This window comes from Prionailurus viverrinus, chromosome A1 (assembly GCF_022837055.1).
Source record: "Prionailurus viverrinus isolate Anna chromosome A1, UM_Priviv_1.0, whole genome shotgun sequence".
NCBI lineage: Eukaryota > Metazoa > Chordata > Mammalia > Carnivora > Felidae > Prionailurus > Prionailurus viverrinus.
Genome location: NC_062561.1, coordinates 144146130 through 144161690, shown reverse-complemented (window position 1 = coordinate 144161690; position 15561 = coordinate 144146130). Strand labels below are relative to the sequence as shown.

At 40.3% G+C, this 15561-nt stretch overlaps 2 protein-coding genes across 10 annotated transcripts in view; both read left to right on the top strand.

Moving 5' to 3' along the window:
• Positions 1 to 1791: 1791 nt before the first annotated feature.
• HOMER1 (homer scaffold protein 1) overlaps positions 1792 to 15561 on the top strand; it is a 149715-nt gene continuing 135945 nt past the window's right edge. For 8 of the 9 annotated variants that reach the window (XR_007150337.1, XR_007150335.1, XR_007150333.1 and 5 more), the window contains exon 1: positions 8054 to 8177. Coding sequence is in view for 4 of the 9 variants with exons in the window: in XM_047849832.1 (XP_047705788.1) it covers positions 8173 to 8177 (5 nt within the window). In the remaining 5 variants the exon portion in view is untranslated. Of the gene's footprint in view, positions 1895 to 8053; positions 8178 to 15561 lie in introns of those variants that run through there. The other variant, XM_047849868.1, reaches the window with a different exon arrangement.
• Positions 6095 to 8035, top strand: LOC125164448 (translation initiation factor IF-2-like). Its single transcript, XM_047857181.1, has 3 exons — positions 6095 to 6268; positions 6367 to 6949; positions 7853 to 8035. Exons 1-3 carry the CDS (start codon positions 6095 to 6097, stop codon positions 8026 to 8028), a joined length of 933 nt encoding a protein of 310 aa, XP_047713137.1. The 3' UTR covers positions 8029 to 8035.

Genomic DNA, 15561 nt, shown 5'->3' with positions numbered 1-15561 from the left:
GTGAGTGACTATGTATATTCTGGTATTTTATAAAGAATACTCAGGAGGTGTCTCTCAAGAGATGTGATTTGAAATTAGAACTGAATGATGAGGAGTGTGATAATCTTGGGCATATGTGTTCCAGGTGGCAAAGGCAATGCATTTGAAACAGTCTTTTCATATTTGAAGACTAGCAGGAATACCAGAGTGGCTTTGGGTCGTGTGTTGCATATGTGGTCTGCTTGCCTAATGCCCACTGCCTTTTCTTCCTTGATGGGAGAGCTCTAATTTGGTTCAGATGCAATATGCAGGCTCAAGGGATAAACCACCATTGGTCTAAGAAAATCATGGAAATTCTGTTCCAAACTGTCAGTGATTGATTTAGACATAGGAATATAACTCAGTTCTGGCCAAGGAGACGTGAGAGGAAAATTTCTGGGGGCCTCTTGAGAGTTTTTCTCTCTCATAAGACATAGGCATAAAGGAAAAAAAATCCTAAGTCTCTTCCTTTCTTTTTTTGTTTTGAAATGCTCTTTGTGAGACTGTAATACCTAGAAGTGTAATAATCTAACAACCATGAGATATCAAACCAGGTTTAAAAGACAACAGATTAAGATGTCAAAGTGAAAGGCTGGGAAGAGCCTGGACCATAACGACACTTTGGACTTTCCAAACCACCAAAGGACCACCTACCTTCAGACTTCTTCTTCTTCCTCTTCTTCTTCTTCTTCTTCTTCTTCTTCTTCTTCATTTTAATATTTATTTATTTTTGAGAGAGAGAGAGCAGAGGAGGGGCAAAGGGGGGGGGGGCAAAGGATCCTAAGGGGTCTCCACACTGACAGCAGAAAGCCCAATGTGGGGCTCGAATTCACGAGCTCATGACCCAAGCTGAAGTCAGACGCTTAACCAACTGAGCCGCCCTCGGAATTCTTAAATAATTTGAACACTTTTATAGCTTAGGTCACCATTGGGTGGGGCTTTTGTTTCTTGCAATTAATATACTAACCCATACACTAGCAATGGAGGTATAGGGGGGTATGGTAACCAAGGTAAGAAAGATGGACAGGGGCCCCTCATGCAATACGTCTTAGGCCAAGGCATGGAGTTTGGATTTTATTTTAAGGATAAGACATTTTAGCAGATGACCAAGTCAATGCAGGCATATGATAGAGATGTATCTATATTTATACATGTATTTGTATCTATATACATATTTATTATGTATAGATGAAATATAATTTGTTCTTAAAATAATAGAAAAGGTACATTGAATAAAAATATATTTGCCATTTCCTTTTCAATTTTTAGAGAAATTACTATTTAGAACCAGATTAAAAGAAATAAAAGGTCTTATAAATTCCTCATGAAATATCTTGGCTGAAAATCTCAAAGGTTAAGAATCTTCACTTATGCCTGACCTCTTATGCTTGGGAGAGCCTTAATACAGTTTCTAGGTATTGCTTCTGCCCTTTTTAGTCATGTCAGAGTCTTTACCAATTATGTTCTGCTTCAGAGAGTTTCCAGTTGCCATCTTAAGCCCTTATCTCCCTTTGAAAGTCCCCAATTTTTGCCTCATCCTTGTCTCTTTGGAAAGAAAGCGACTTCCTTTTATAAGCATGGCTATCCTAAATACTTTGGGTGTTGTTTTTCTCTTAGCTAGCACCAGAAGCATCACAGAATAAGGTAGCTCATTTAAAGCATTTTCCTCATGGTTGTCCTGTTCTCCCATTCAGGAAAAAGCTTATTGGTTACCATGGCAATCAGCTTCCACAGCATTCCATTCCAAGTAAACGCACAGGTATAGCACAAGCTTTTACTCAACATTCTTTACTGTAGCTCTCTGCAGATCTGCATATTTTTTCCAGCCTGTTCTCGGTAACTGCTGTTTAGAACAATCAACCTGAAATTAAGCCAGGTAATTTTCTCAAAGGCACCATATCCCCATCTATTCTAAATATTTTAAAAATTCACACATATAGTTGTGCAATAATTTTCTCATAGCACCAAACAAAAACTTTCTGGTGTGTTCTTTAATAAGTCTGGGATTATATTTACATCTCTTTAACCATTTTTAGAAAAAAAAATAATGAATTTACAGTAAAAAATCAGAGCAAAAGATAGTTTTATGAGATTATCTCCCATGTGTTCTAAATCATATCTTTCCTGAAACTAATTCTCTAACTTCCCTCCCTCCACCACTCCCAAGGCCTCTGATAAAAAAATGCACAAACTCATAAGAATAAAAATTTTCCTTAACCCACCATTATATCCTGGAGATGCCAAACCATTATATCCTTGAACCATTAACTACCTTGGTTTGGTTCAGAACATAATTAATAATAAAATAGGGTTTGGAATAGGCCAAACACATTTTACTGCCACCCAATGTCTGTTATATTGTGGAGGAGGTGGGATGACTTTGGACGATGAACTGGATAAGCTCTGTTTCCCTACAACTCTGTCATTCTTTTTTATTATTACTTATTATTACTTCTAGTCTTTGTTAGTTATTTGGTTTCTTCATAACTATGTGGCATAAACCATGAATCTTGAGACTTCTTTTGTTTGCTGAACTATCTTTTCATTTATTATTTCTACTATGATTTTATTCAAAGTAATACTGGTATTTTGGTAATTAAAAAGAGAGAACTTAAAAGGGAGTTGCTATTACCTAATGTTAAGCAATTAAAAATAAAATCTGGCTTTAACCATCTTTCTTACAAAGTCTATCACCTAGGTGTCTTTTCATTGAAAAAGACATATCTCACACCCAATCTATGAACACCCCATTGAATATTGCCATCTCCTATTAAGGGCATGGAAGTAAATTCTGTAACTAAAACAGATGCCTTCGCCTACAGGTTCTAAAATCAGAGGGTATTCATAAACCTCTCCACAAATTTTCAGAGTGTAGTGGGAAACAGGAACTGTTAGAAATTTGAAACTCTACTAAAGTACTTTTTACCTCTTCCGGGAAAAGAAAATATATTACTTTCTAGGAAGCTCGCTACTTTAAAAAACATACAAAGCAATCCGGGTTGGAAATTCACTGTTAGCATTTGGGTTACATCAGCTTGGTTTTAGATGATATTTACTTAAAAATTTGTTTTAATGTTTATACATTTTTGAAAGAGAGAGAGAGGGGGAGAGAGAGAGAGAGAGAGAGAGAGAGAGAGAGAGAGAGAACAAATGGGGGAGGGGCAGAGAGAGAGAGGTAGACACAGAATTCGAAGCATGCTCCAGGCTGTCAGCTCAGTACCCAACTCAGGCCTCGAACCCATGAGCTGCCATATCATGACCTGAGCTGAACTCAGATGCTTAACTGACTGAGGCATTGCCAGATGATTTATTTTACATGGAAAGCCATAGAATGGTTCTCTGACTCTTCTCAAAATTGTGTTGAAATTGTTTCAAGGGAGCAGAAAAGTACTTTTATTTATCTATTTTTAATAATTTTTTTTCATTTTATTTTTTAAATTTACATCTAAATTAGTGAGCATATAGTGCAACAATGATTTCAGGAGTAGATTCCTTAATGCCCCTTCCCCACATCCCCTCCAGTAACTATCTGTTCTCCATATTTAAGAGTCTCTTATGTTTTGTCCCCCTCCCTGTTTTTATATTATTTTTGTTTCCCTTCCCTTATGTTCATCTGTTTTGTCTCTTAAAGTCCTCATATGAGTGAAGTCATATGATATTTGTCTTTCTCTGACTGACTAATTTCACTTAGCATAATACCCTCCATTTCCATCCACGTTAGTTGCAAATGGCAAGATTTCGTTCTTTTTGATTGTCGAGTACTACTCCATTGTATATATATATACCACATCTTCCTTATCCAGTCATCCATCGATGGACATTTGGGCTCTTTCCATACTTTGGCTATTGTTAATAGTGCTGCTATAAACATGGGGGTACATGTGTCCCTTCGAAGCAGCACACCTCTACCCCTTGGATAAATGCCTAGTAGTGCAATTGCTGGGTTGTAGGGTAGTTCTATTTTTAGTTTTTTGAAGAACCTCCATACTGTTTTCCAGAGTGGCTGCATCAGCTTGCATTCCCAAGTACTTTTATTTTTTTCTGATCAGATACTTTTTCTGATACATAAAATGTTTTACTTATTCCTTTGAATACACAAACATATGTATTCCTCAATATACTAACCCCATACCAGCTAGAAATAAAAATTGACCAACCATTGGTAGATTTTTTTAGGTTGAGGACAGAGGCCAACATTAAATAATCACATAGAATCTGAGTAATTACATCACGATGCACAGATTTATATAGAAAAAAAAGTTGCTCTGAATTTCAAGTCGACAAAAGAAGAAAGAGACCATGGTAGCTTTGAAAAGTAGAATCTCTAGTGAAGGGTCAGCACTCTAAAAGCAGGAAAGCAGCTGACATGCTGTTTTGACAGTTGGGTAAAGATGAGGGGGAATAAGATAGGAAACCGGAGGAAGTTCTGCTAAAAGGGTAGAATGAAGTGTTTGAAAACGGTAAAGTGAGAGCTCTAATCTACATGGACTAATGGAAAGAGCAGGAAAGAGAGAAAAGTGATTTAGTACAGATAGTAAATAGTTTGTGGAGAGATTTTATAGAATAATAACTTAATTTGTATTTTAATTTGCAAGTGCCAAGGGACGACATTATTTGAAGAATGACAGTTTTATTGTTTTAACATTTTACACATAAGAAGCTACCATTTATCTGAAATATAAGTCAGTACCAGTTTCCATTAATGTGATAATATATATTAGACAAATTGGCAAGCAGGGGTTGTTCTTGATTAACCTTTGTTATAACCTTAACAAAACTACTTTCAATATTTCAAATTATAAGATCATGATTTTATAATGTGAAGATAAACAGAAAGCCTGATTTCATTGCAAATTGGTCCTAACTTTTTTGGCTGGTGTCCTTTAATATCAAGCTTCTAACTTGATCAAGAAAATGTAAAAGCAAAACCCTGGAAAACCAATTTCCTTAACTAGGAATCATGTGAGTAGTTTAACATTAAAACATGTTTAAAACATACATGATAGAAATTGTGTTGAGTTTTATCTCCTTTTATTTAAAACAAATGCATGGATATCCATTTATAGCTCTCCCAATAATCACTGTAGGTTGGTAATCTTATGTTCTGGATTTTCCAGGTCACTTCAGATTTCAAATATTTTGTCTGTTGTCAAATGATGTGTATGGATTTTAGTTTGGAAAACATGGTCACTGAATTTATAGACCAACTCTGAAATAGCAATGGCCTTTGGCATTATGCAGTAATTCCATATCCAGGTCATGATTATCAAATTAAACCAAATCAAACTTCATTATTCGAGTTTACCCAGTACTTGAATAATAAAAGGACATTTTAAAACTTTGTAGCAATTTGCAATTTGAAAAGCATTCATAATATGATTTATTATAGACACAAACATACATAATCAGTAAATCTATAAATGGCTACTCACCCTTGTCATATAGGAAATGAAAAACAACATACTTAAGTGATATTGTAATTATATACTCCATGGCCAAAACTAAAGAATACAAAAATAATCTGAATGAACCTTTGTTAATATTAATAAGAATCTGGTAGTCTTTCTTATTTTTAAAGTCCATAGACTGGAATTCATATTCTTGATAAACTGGAACTGGGAGGGTATACTGGCATTTGCTACAGATATGACAATAATTACGATGTGAGCTTTTAAAGATTGTCTCACTACTCTGTGCCAAAATGTTGCTGTTCTGCAAATGAAAACATTTAGATCATTTGACTGCCTTCCCTCCTCCAACCTTAATTACCATCCTTTATAACACTGTACCGCTTGTTCATAGTTCTGCTCTTTATTCTTCCGTGATGTGGGTAACCACTAATGGGGGGGGGGGGTAAGTTTTAAAGTCTACTATGTTCAGAATGGCATTTAATAACTCTTTCAAAAATTAAGATGCTTTTTCCCAAGTCTTGTTGGAAATACATCTACCACCAGTGATCAGGCTCTCCTCCCACATTTCCGTGCTAGTTGAAACTTGAGAAGCTTGGGGATGCTGCGAAAGGTGGGAGTGGGAGATAGGATATCACCCGCTTGACACTTCGGCACTATTGCTACGAATGATTCACTTGTGTTTGGCACATTTGTTGCAAGGAAATCTCCTCCCGCCGCTTCCTTCTCGGAGCTCCTCTAGGGCTGTCTCCTGTGCTTTGGCCTTTAAGGAGAAGCGAGAGCAGGTGGGCACAGAGCTGCTCACCGAGTCCTCCTCCCCCTGCTCCTTCCCTAATTTAGCAGTACTTCCGGCCGCGTGACATCATCCCCCGCACCCGGGTGACGAGAGCGGCGGGTGACGTGTGTGCGGAGAGGAGCGCGCTGACGTTGCTATTTAAAGGTCCTCCTGCGGGGAGGATGGAGACACAGCGCGAGCACCTGGTGTGGGGCGCGGAGGAGGCTGTGGCGGCCGGGAGCAGGGCCAGGAGACAGCGGAGGAGCAGAGCGCACGGTCCGCCCGCCGCCCGCCACTAGGGGAGGGGGGGAAAGGAAGGAAGGACGGACTGACGGACCTGCAGGCCGGACTAGCTCCCCACGAGGGCCGTCTCGGCCCCTGACCACCAGCCTTCCCGCCGCCTTCGCGGCTGCTGCTTCCTCTCCCGCCGCCCGTAGGGCCCCGCTGGGCCCTAGGGACGGGTCAGCGCCCCGGCCCCCGACGCCTTCCCGCGGCTCAGAGGCGGTGGCCGCCTCCCGCTCCCTCCCACGAACGGGGGGAGGGACCGCTCTCGCCCCCGGTTCTCCCCGCCTCCTCCCCCGCCCTCCGCAGCCCGCTCCGCCGCCGCGCTCTGCTCACGCGGGCGGCGCTGACCCGGGAAGCAGCGCCTTCAGCTCCGCGAGCGGCCGGTGGAGGCGGAGGCAGCGGCGGGCTTCAGGCCGCCCGGGCCGGCGCTGCTCTGCCGAGCGGGAGCTCGAGGCCGGCGGAGGTGGGCGGTGATGGAAGCGTGAGGAGGCGGTGGCGGGCCCGGGGACTGTGAGGCGGCGTGTGGCGGCGGCGCGGAGCGTGAGAGGCGAGGAGCGCGGGTGGGGGCGCTGGAGCAGCGGCTCTCCCGCGGCTTCGAGCCCCGCTCCCCTGCCCGCGACGCGGGATTAGCCGCCCGCCCGTCGACCCTTCAGCTCAGTCCAACGCCGCTGCTCGGCCCGCCCTCGCGCTGGGAGCGGGTGCCGGGGGCAGCGTGGGGCTTGGCTCTCTGATTCATTCATTCGCCGCCGCCGGCAGCCTCAGACCTGCGGTGCTCCGAAGAGAGGAGGGAAGACGGGCAGCCGCGAATGAAGGGCCGGGCGCCAGCAGGGCTCCATTGTGCTCGGCGGCGCGAGGCGGGAAGGGGCTGAGGGAGGTGGGATCGGGACCCCTCCCCCTGCTCCCCGGCGTGCGCTGCGCCCCCAGCCTGCTGCCAGCCTGGAAATGGCTCCGTTTATTCTCCTCGGGAGAATGAATCGATCCTGCCCAGTCTTCTCTTCCTCCTCCCCACCTCCTCTCTGCTCCGAGTCTTAGGAGGGGAAACATTTAAAAGACAGATTCCAATGTGGAGTGCCGTGCACATCGCGAGCTGTTGGGTTTGCACTTCGAGGAGATTTTTCTATCTAGCTTTTTCTAACGTGAGCGCAGGGAAGCAGTGGCATGACTGCTTTTAGGATTTTTATTTTCTCGTAGGGATCTCTGTAAAGTGCACGTCGCATTGGGTTACATGCTCCACCCCCAAGGGAACTGGTGTGGTGGAGAAATTTGAACCCGCAGCCTTAGTAGCACCAAAAGGCCGAGTTACCTGGCTCTTCCCGAGTGTCTAGGAGGACATGAGCGAAATGACCACCGAACTCGTTTTTTATAGGACTCGGTGAAGCTGGATTCTGCGTTTCCGACAGACACGTAGACTCATTTTGTGGAATAGAGTTGACCGCTGTCTCCTCCGCGCAGCATTTTAACTCTAATAAGCAAATGCCACCTCTGCTTGAACGTTTTGGTATTTACGAGAGAGAAATCCTTTTACCTAAGGGAACTAATTGAATTGTCAAGCACCACTGAAATACCTCCAGAAAAGGATCTCGGGGGGTGGAAAAGCAACTGCGAAATAGCAGACGGAGAAATTCCTTTGGAAGTTATTCTGTAGCAGAAGAGCAGAAACTTCAGAGCAAGTTCTCATTGGGCAAAATGGGGTAAGGACTTTTGTGCCTAACATAGCTTTGAATCTGTTTATGTGTGTTGTTGAGCGATGGTGGTGATTGTGTTTTATGTTTTCAAACAAATTTGCCACCTTGCTAAGCTGGTCGTACATTAAAAATACGGGTTTGTTAACCTGTTAATAAGATATTTTTATAGAGTGACCCCGGAGGCCATAAGGAGGGAACATATATACCTAATTTTTTTTAATTTTTGATAATTTGTAACCAGAAGAGAGTTCGATTAGTAATATTTAAGAAGACAGCATCTTCTGCCCTTTTACTGGCCAGCCTGCTGCATCCGTTTGTAATGAAAATCATACTGTCTTAGGTTTCGTTGCCAGGGTCTTTGAGAGAAAAGTACTGCGTTCTCTCAGTACTTTGAGAATAATCAGTTGCACAAAGGAACAATTGTAAAGTAATGAGTGGTTGGACTTTAGTCCTTGAAAATGATCCAGGGTAAATGATTGCCTCCACTGTGCCCTCTGTTTTGCCCTTGAATATCCAAAGCTAACATGTAGAATTGATTTATTGGGGCATTAAAATGAAAATCTGAAATTCTTACCCATGTGGTCTCCACAGTGCTGGTGCACTTAGTAGATCAGAGCTTCAAAGGAAAAATCTTTTTGTTGAAAGAACTTGTTCGCTTTTTCTGTTTTTTGCTCTAAAGCTCAGGTTTTCAGTTGATGTTAACAGTGTCAGATCCACACCTTCTTTGAGTACCAATGTCAACCAACAGTGTGTTTTCCAGCCTTTCATTAACTCTTCACACAGTAACTTGATAACATGACTCTTTGTAATGTAAGTCAGAAATATATTAATGGAGTAATGATGAAGTCATGTCATTGACAGATTGTCCATGCTTTTTGTCAAAGAGGAACTTCGAGAATTTTCCTTCTCTCTGTAGTTGAATAAACCCAGCTCAAGTGTAGTTAAGAGACAGGAATTGAAAGAATAGACCAAAATTTATTGTGGCAGTTGAGGGGTATGTACACCTAAACTTTATTTTTTGAAACTTCGAGAGGAAAGTTCTTAGATAGTACTACTTTTTGTTGTTGTTGGGAGTTAGAATTTGAAGTTTATTAACTTGAACAAGTTTGAAAATGTAGAACATGTGTTGTAGGGAGTTCTTTCTTCATCAGGAATTAATGAGAGTGATAATTGTTTTTAAAACTTGAGTGACAAGTGATGAGAATATATATAACTTGGTTGATTTGAGGTAGAGCTAAGCAATTAAAATACCTTATTCTATTTTAGTACTGCTATTCGTAACTTGGTAATCTGAGGCAAATTACTTAACCTCTGTGGACTCTTATTATCTGTAAAATGAAGGACTTAGATGATAAGTTTTAACGTTTTTTTCCAGTCTGTAAAAATGAATTATTTTCATTTTCTCCTGTGTATTTTAATTACTAGCTGGTTTCTTGAAGTAGATGTTTCAGATGGAGACATTATTCTCTCTAAGCAGGTTTTAAATATCAGCTAGAAAATAGTGGCATTTAAAACTGGGATGAAATGCACCAATTTTAATAAGAGAAAATGCAGAAAAATACTGCTATTTAAAACCTTTGAAATATGGCTTCCTTGAGAATCTGCAGCTCTTGTGTCTAAAACATGTCAGAGCAAAAAAAAAAAAAAATCAAGTGACAATTTTTCATGTTGAAGGCTGCGTTCTCTAGACTGTAGAGTGATAGCATCATGGAAGAAAATCGGGTTTTCCACAATCTTTAAGCTGCATGAATGCTTACCTTTTTACCAAGAGAAGTTTGGGATGAACTTCCTACCAAACGGGCTGGTATTTAAACTATTAAAATAAGCCCCCCCCCCCCCAACATGACACACATTTTTGATAATTCAGTGTAATTACATTTGCTTATAAACTGATTTATTTGTCCTTTTCCCAATAAAGTTTTAGAAGTAGACTGGAGAGGAAAAGGAGTGTTTCTGGCATTAGTTTTCTGAAAATCTGTGTAGGGCTATGATTATTTCCCATGGATAGTGATCTGTTCCATCTGAGTTGTCAAGAGAGGATGGACAGGTAGAAGAGAAGAGCATAGAAGAGGCATTTGTGGAAGTTTCCACACTTGGTAGGTGTCAATATGCGTTAAGTGTTTGTGGAATAGGTATAGTCTCCTGTATCTATTTAAACCAAAAGGAAATGGTGTTTTAAATGGCCTTTAAAGTTTTCTCTGGGGTAGTCCTAAATTACCTTACTTGACAAGTATATAAAATTTAATACTGTGGTGAAGAGTTTCACCATCGTATGAACATATTTTTGAATGTTAGTTTTTAATAAGAATTTTTCTTTGCCTCAATTATGGCTATAATTGCAAGTCTAGGGGCAAAGTTTAAGCAGAAAGAATATTTTTAGTTTTTTTTAATTTTTTTTAATGTTTATTTCTGAGACAGAGAGAGACAGAGCATGAGTGGGGGAGGGACAGAGAGAAAGGGAGACACAGAGTCAGAAGCAGGCTCCAGGCTCTGAGCTGTCAGTACAGAGCCCGATGCGGGGCTCGAACCCACAAACCATGAGATCCTGACCTGAGCCGAAGTTGGATGCTCAACTGACTGAGCCACCCAGGCGCCCCTGAATTATTTTTAGTTTTAAACAAAATGGGTGATTAGGCAGAAAACAAACTTGGCTCCTATAATAGTAGTTTGTGAACCACTGTGGAAATGGAAAACGAACAGCTGAAAATGACAGTTGCCAGAGTCTGTCAAAATATCTTGGATGCTGCCCGAACTGTTTTTAATTACAGTGAAGGCAGTTGAAGAATTGGTTTGTGAAATAGGTGCATCAGACCCCTAAAAAGTAGAGCATTCGTGTGTGTAAAATAAAGTCTGGAAAAAGCTTCAAAGCTCCAGTGAGGAGCGCCTGTTAGGTCCAGCCCCCAAGTCATCCTCCAAGTAGTATCTCCTAATGAGAGCAGTGAGTCAGTAGCTATTTCAGAACCATTAGAGGAAGCAATAGAAATTAAGGAACTTCAACAAGTTATTTCATGCCACCTTTTGTTTTGCTTAGCTCATATTGACAACTTAGTGCCTTCAACAAGGGAATAGAGAACCTCCCTGCCGCCCCATTTAAAGTTATTTATAAAAATGTGATTCTCCGTGCTAATAAGGTCTGATAGTGCTATTCTGATTTGTCTCACCTGCTTCTGGGAACTTCTGGAAACCATCTTCTCTACCTTTCCCCAGATAACTTCCTGGAAGCATGAAAGTGGGTGCTGCTGATTGCAGCCCGAAGAGTCCTTTCTTGGCTTAGAGAGGAAGCTGACCCCTCTTTCTCCCTCAGGCTACTGGGTGCTGCTCTCTGGGTGCCGAGGCAAAAACGTAGAAATTTTGATCCAGCAGTGCAACATGAATGGGCTTGGCTGGAAAGGCAATCGCTCAATCATTACTAACATCTGAGAAGTTAGATGCACGTCCTTAATTGTATATTGGTTCATCTTACTAATTGTGAATCCCTAACATGTGGCATGTTTGGCAGCCCAGTGTTGGTGGTACAGAAACTAATAAAATGTGCTCCTTCCCTCAGAGAGTTTATAGTTTAGAAGTTAGGAAGACAGCCAAATTAGAAAGTACAGTGAAATGTCTAAGGGGCCCTGATGTAGGGCATCTTAGGGACACAAAATATGTGTGCGTGTAGCATTAGCTGCTGAGGGAAGGATAAAAAAGCTATTGTAGAGGTGTAAATCGCTATTAAATAATGAAAGAGAACAGGTGTGCCTTATAGACAATTGAGAAGGCATTCAAGGCAGAAGGAACAGTGTGATTGACAGTACTGAGACCAGGAACTGCAAAAAAGTTTGGCTTCACAAACTCAGCTCTGTGGAGTGTGGTAAGAGATAGGCCCAGAGTCTTATGCAGGGGCCAGGTTAGAAGGCTTTGTAGACCAAACAAAAGCCAGTATATTTCAAGGTTTTTTGGGGCATTGACCCATTATAGTAAGATACACATTTTTACCTCACCACCTAGTGCGCTCATATTATAAATGACAGAATGTCACAAAATAATGCCCTTTGTGTGATGCACTGTCGTATTTTCTAGTTTTAAGAAAGAATGACATTTGAGATCCAGTAAGTTGAGACAACAACGCAGTGATGATAACTGGTAATTCGAAAAACACTGCTCTTGGCTATGGGAAGCACTAAAGGATTTAAAGCAGAGTAGTTACATGAAGGGTTGGGTAAGTAGGATGAAAAATTAGTTTTAAAAACCATTGAAATTTTGGTTTTGTTTGTTAGGTCCTGTGGAAACACTAAGCCGGAGCAATGAACCCTAGCTAGTAGGGGAAATGGATGGCTGAACAGGGCCTAGAAAATTCCAGGGTGAGGGGAGAGGAGGGATGATGATGAGTTGTATGCAGTTGTCTCAGTGGGACTTTTTCAGGATTAGGGCATTTCGTGTGCAGGGGTAAAAATATAGGAATTGGCATGATATGTTTGTTCTTTGCTGAGCTGCTCATTCAGATGGGCCTTGAAATCTTGAGTGTAGAAGTTTAAAAAGGACTTTCTAGCTAACACACAAATTGCATGGAAGAGTGAGAACATGTTCCCCCAAGCAAGTAATTAAAGAATATTTGGAATTGTCAGTGATATTGCCTTATAAGCAAATAGATGTTTCCTCCCCCTCCAGTTTATTAAAACATAATTGACATATAGCATTGTATTACTTTAAGGCCCACAATGTAATGATTCAACACATATACACATGTATACTGTGCAATGATTACCATAGTAAGTTTAAGTTAATATCCTTCGTCTTATATACTTACAGATTTCTGATGAGAAATATCATCAGAATAGGTTTATTTTTTAATATATTAATGGCATAATCCCCCCCCCCATTAAAATTTGAAAGAACTCATTTTTTTGTTAGGTATTTTTCAAGGTAACATATACATAGACAAGATGACCCTGGCTCTTTCAGATGTCCTTTTCCCTCCATCTAAACCTATTGTTCCTTAGAGTCAAGACTTCTGATTCTTTTTTGTTCTGATTTCATTTTATCCTTGTGACTTCATTCCTTTTTCTCTTGTCCAAGGGGCAGGTATAATCACATGGACTCTCAGGGTCTCTCCCGTGGCCCCAGTGCATTTACCCTCTTGAAAGTGCTGGAAAAAATTTAAGGCCGTTCCTACTCCCGTCTCCCTAAACTCCTGCAGTTTCCCCCCTACTTCCCAGCTTCAGTTTGCTTCAGTGTCCGATTGGCAGTGCTCATCTGAGTGCCCACCCTCCCGAACGCCCCTCCCCCCCCAACCAAAAAAAATTGGAGGGGGAGGACTTTGCTTGTCCGGATTTGGTGGTAATGGGATGGGAAGGCCATCCACTCTGGACTGAAAAGTAGCAACATCTCTATGTGGGATAACAGTGTGTGTTAGCATGCCAAAATGAATATTATTTTTTAGATTTACAAATAAGATATTTTATAATGTCTTTTTAAAATTTAGATCCTATTCTGCAGTTTTAAAAATGAAAAAAAAACCTTTTTGAATGGTTACGTATTTAGCACGGCAGAAATTGAGAAGAGGAGAATCAAGATTATGGTACTTGAGTATTTAGACAAAGCAATTAGTGGGAATGTATAAACTAGTGAGGGTTGGTTACTTTAAGTTTAATCTGCATAAATTAATTTTAGGGAGGAGCAAATAGAATTAGAGGTGGGATTATTTGGGAAACAGAATGGATGTAGTATATGATGTTCTTGGCTCTGACCTGAGGTTTTTATAGGAACTAAAGTAGTGATTATGATGGATGTCTGGGTGGCTCAGTAGGTTAAACGTCCAACATCAACTCAAGTCATGACCTCACAGTTGGTGGGTTTGAGCCCTGAGTCCCTCTCTGTGCTGACAGCTCAGAGCCTGGAGCCTGCTTTGGATTCTGTGTCTCCCTCCCTCTTTCTCTCTGCCCCTCTCCCCCTTGTGTGCTATTTCTCTTTCTCAAAAATAAATAAACATTAAAAAAAAAAACAAAGTAGTGATTATGAGTAGCATGTTAAGATGTGATTATGTAATTCTCAAAAACAAGATGTGTTATGTCATTTTGATTAGTTGTATTATGTAGACGTTAATCCTTTTTAAAAATATCCTTATTAATCCTATTTTTATTTAGTTCACATAACTTTCTTTTCTTTTTCTTTTTTTTTTTGATTTCCTGTCTCTAGAACAGAATTACTAAACTTTGACCACAAACTTACACATCTGTCAATGAGCAAACAAGTGTACACAAAAACAATCCTTTTCAAAATATATATACATAAAGGAAGTGTTTAGGGGAGCTCTTAACTTTGGTTCAGCAAAGTTTATTAATTTAATAATTTTGAAATGAAGTCACAATGTACATCAGACTAGTGTGACTTTTCTTTTTTGGGATTAAAGGATTCTGAAAGTTGGTTTAGGCTAATTACCTGAAACATTATTCATGCAATTAAAGGATTAAACAAAGAAACTGTCTTTATAAATAATTTGTAAACTTAGTTTAGTTTTAAGTGATCAAATGTCTCAGTGAAAAGATGATTGAATCTCAAAAGGTCTAACCTCCTTGCTGCCATATGATTTTTATTTTGTTCAGACCTCTGGTGTTTAGTTGAAATACTTATTTTTACTTACTGGATTGTTATGTTATTTAGAATTCAACTCACTGGACAAAAGAGTAAGGGAAATGAGTTACAAATATTTAATTTTTCCTGATAGAAATTTTAAGTGACTTAAGACTTTTTTGAAACGTGTATGTGTGTGTGTGTGTGTGTGTGTGTGTATTTGTAATGTTTATTTTGAGAGAGAGAGAGAGAGAGAGAGGGAATGGACGTGGGTGGGGAAGAGGCAGATTGAGAGAGAGAGTGACAGAATCCCAAGCAGGTTCCACTCTCAGTGCTGGAGCCTGACAACAGGGCTCAGTCCCATGACTGCGAGGTCATGACCTGATCCAAAATCAAGAGTCAGATGTTCAACCGACTGAGCTACCCAGGTGCCCCTGTATATAAGATGTTTTAAATAGATTTATATCTCAATTAGTAAAGATTACCTTTAGTTTAAGGAAATGTGCAATTTTTTGTTCGTGTTGCATCTTTGTAATGCCTTGTGATCTGTGGCTTATACAATAAATTGACCCTGTTTTATAAGACATATTATGTTCTTGTAATAAGTGAGATTTTCCTCGAGATTTTCCTCTGTTAAGTATTGAAAAATTGAGTGCTTTTGGGGCATTGTAAGATTTTGGACTCATTAAGTATCTTCATTTCAAAAGAATCTCCATGTAATAAGCAGTGTTTATATAGATTTTAGCCTGTCTGCAAAGAATTGAGATAAAATTTCCAAATCTTACTGACCAGGCATTGCAGGAGTAGGTAAACTTTGTAAAAGCTGATCATTCAGTGGTCT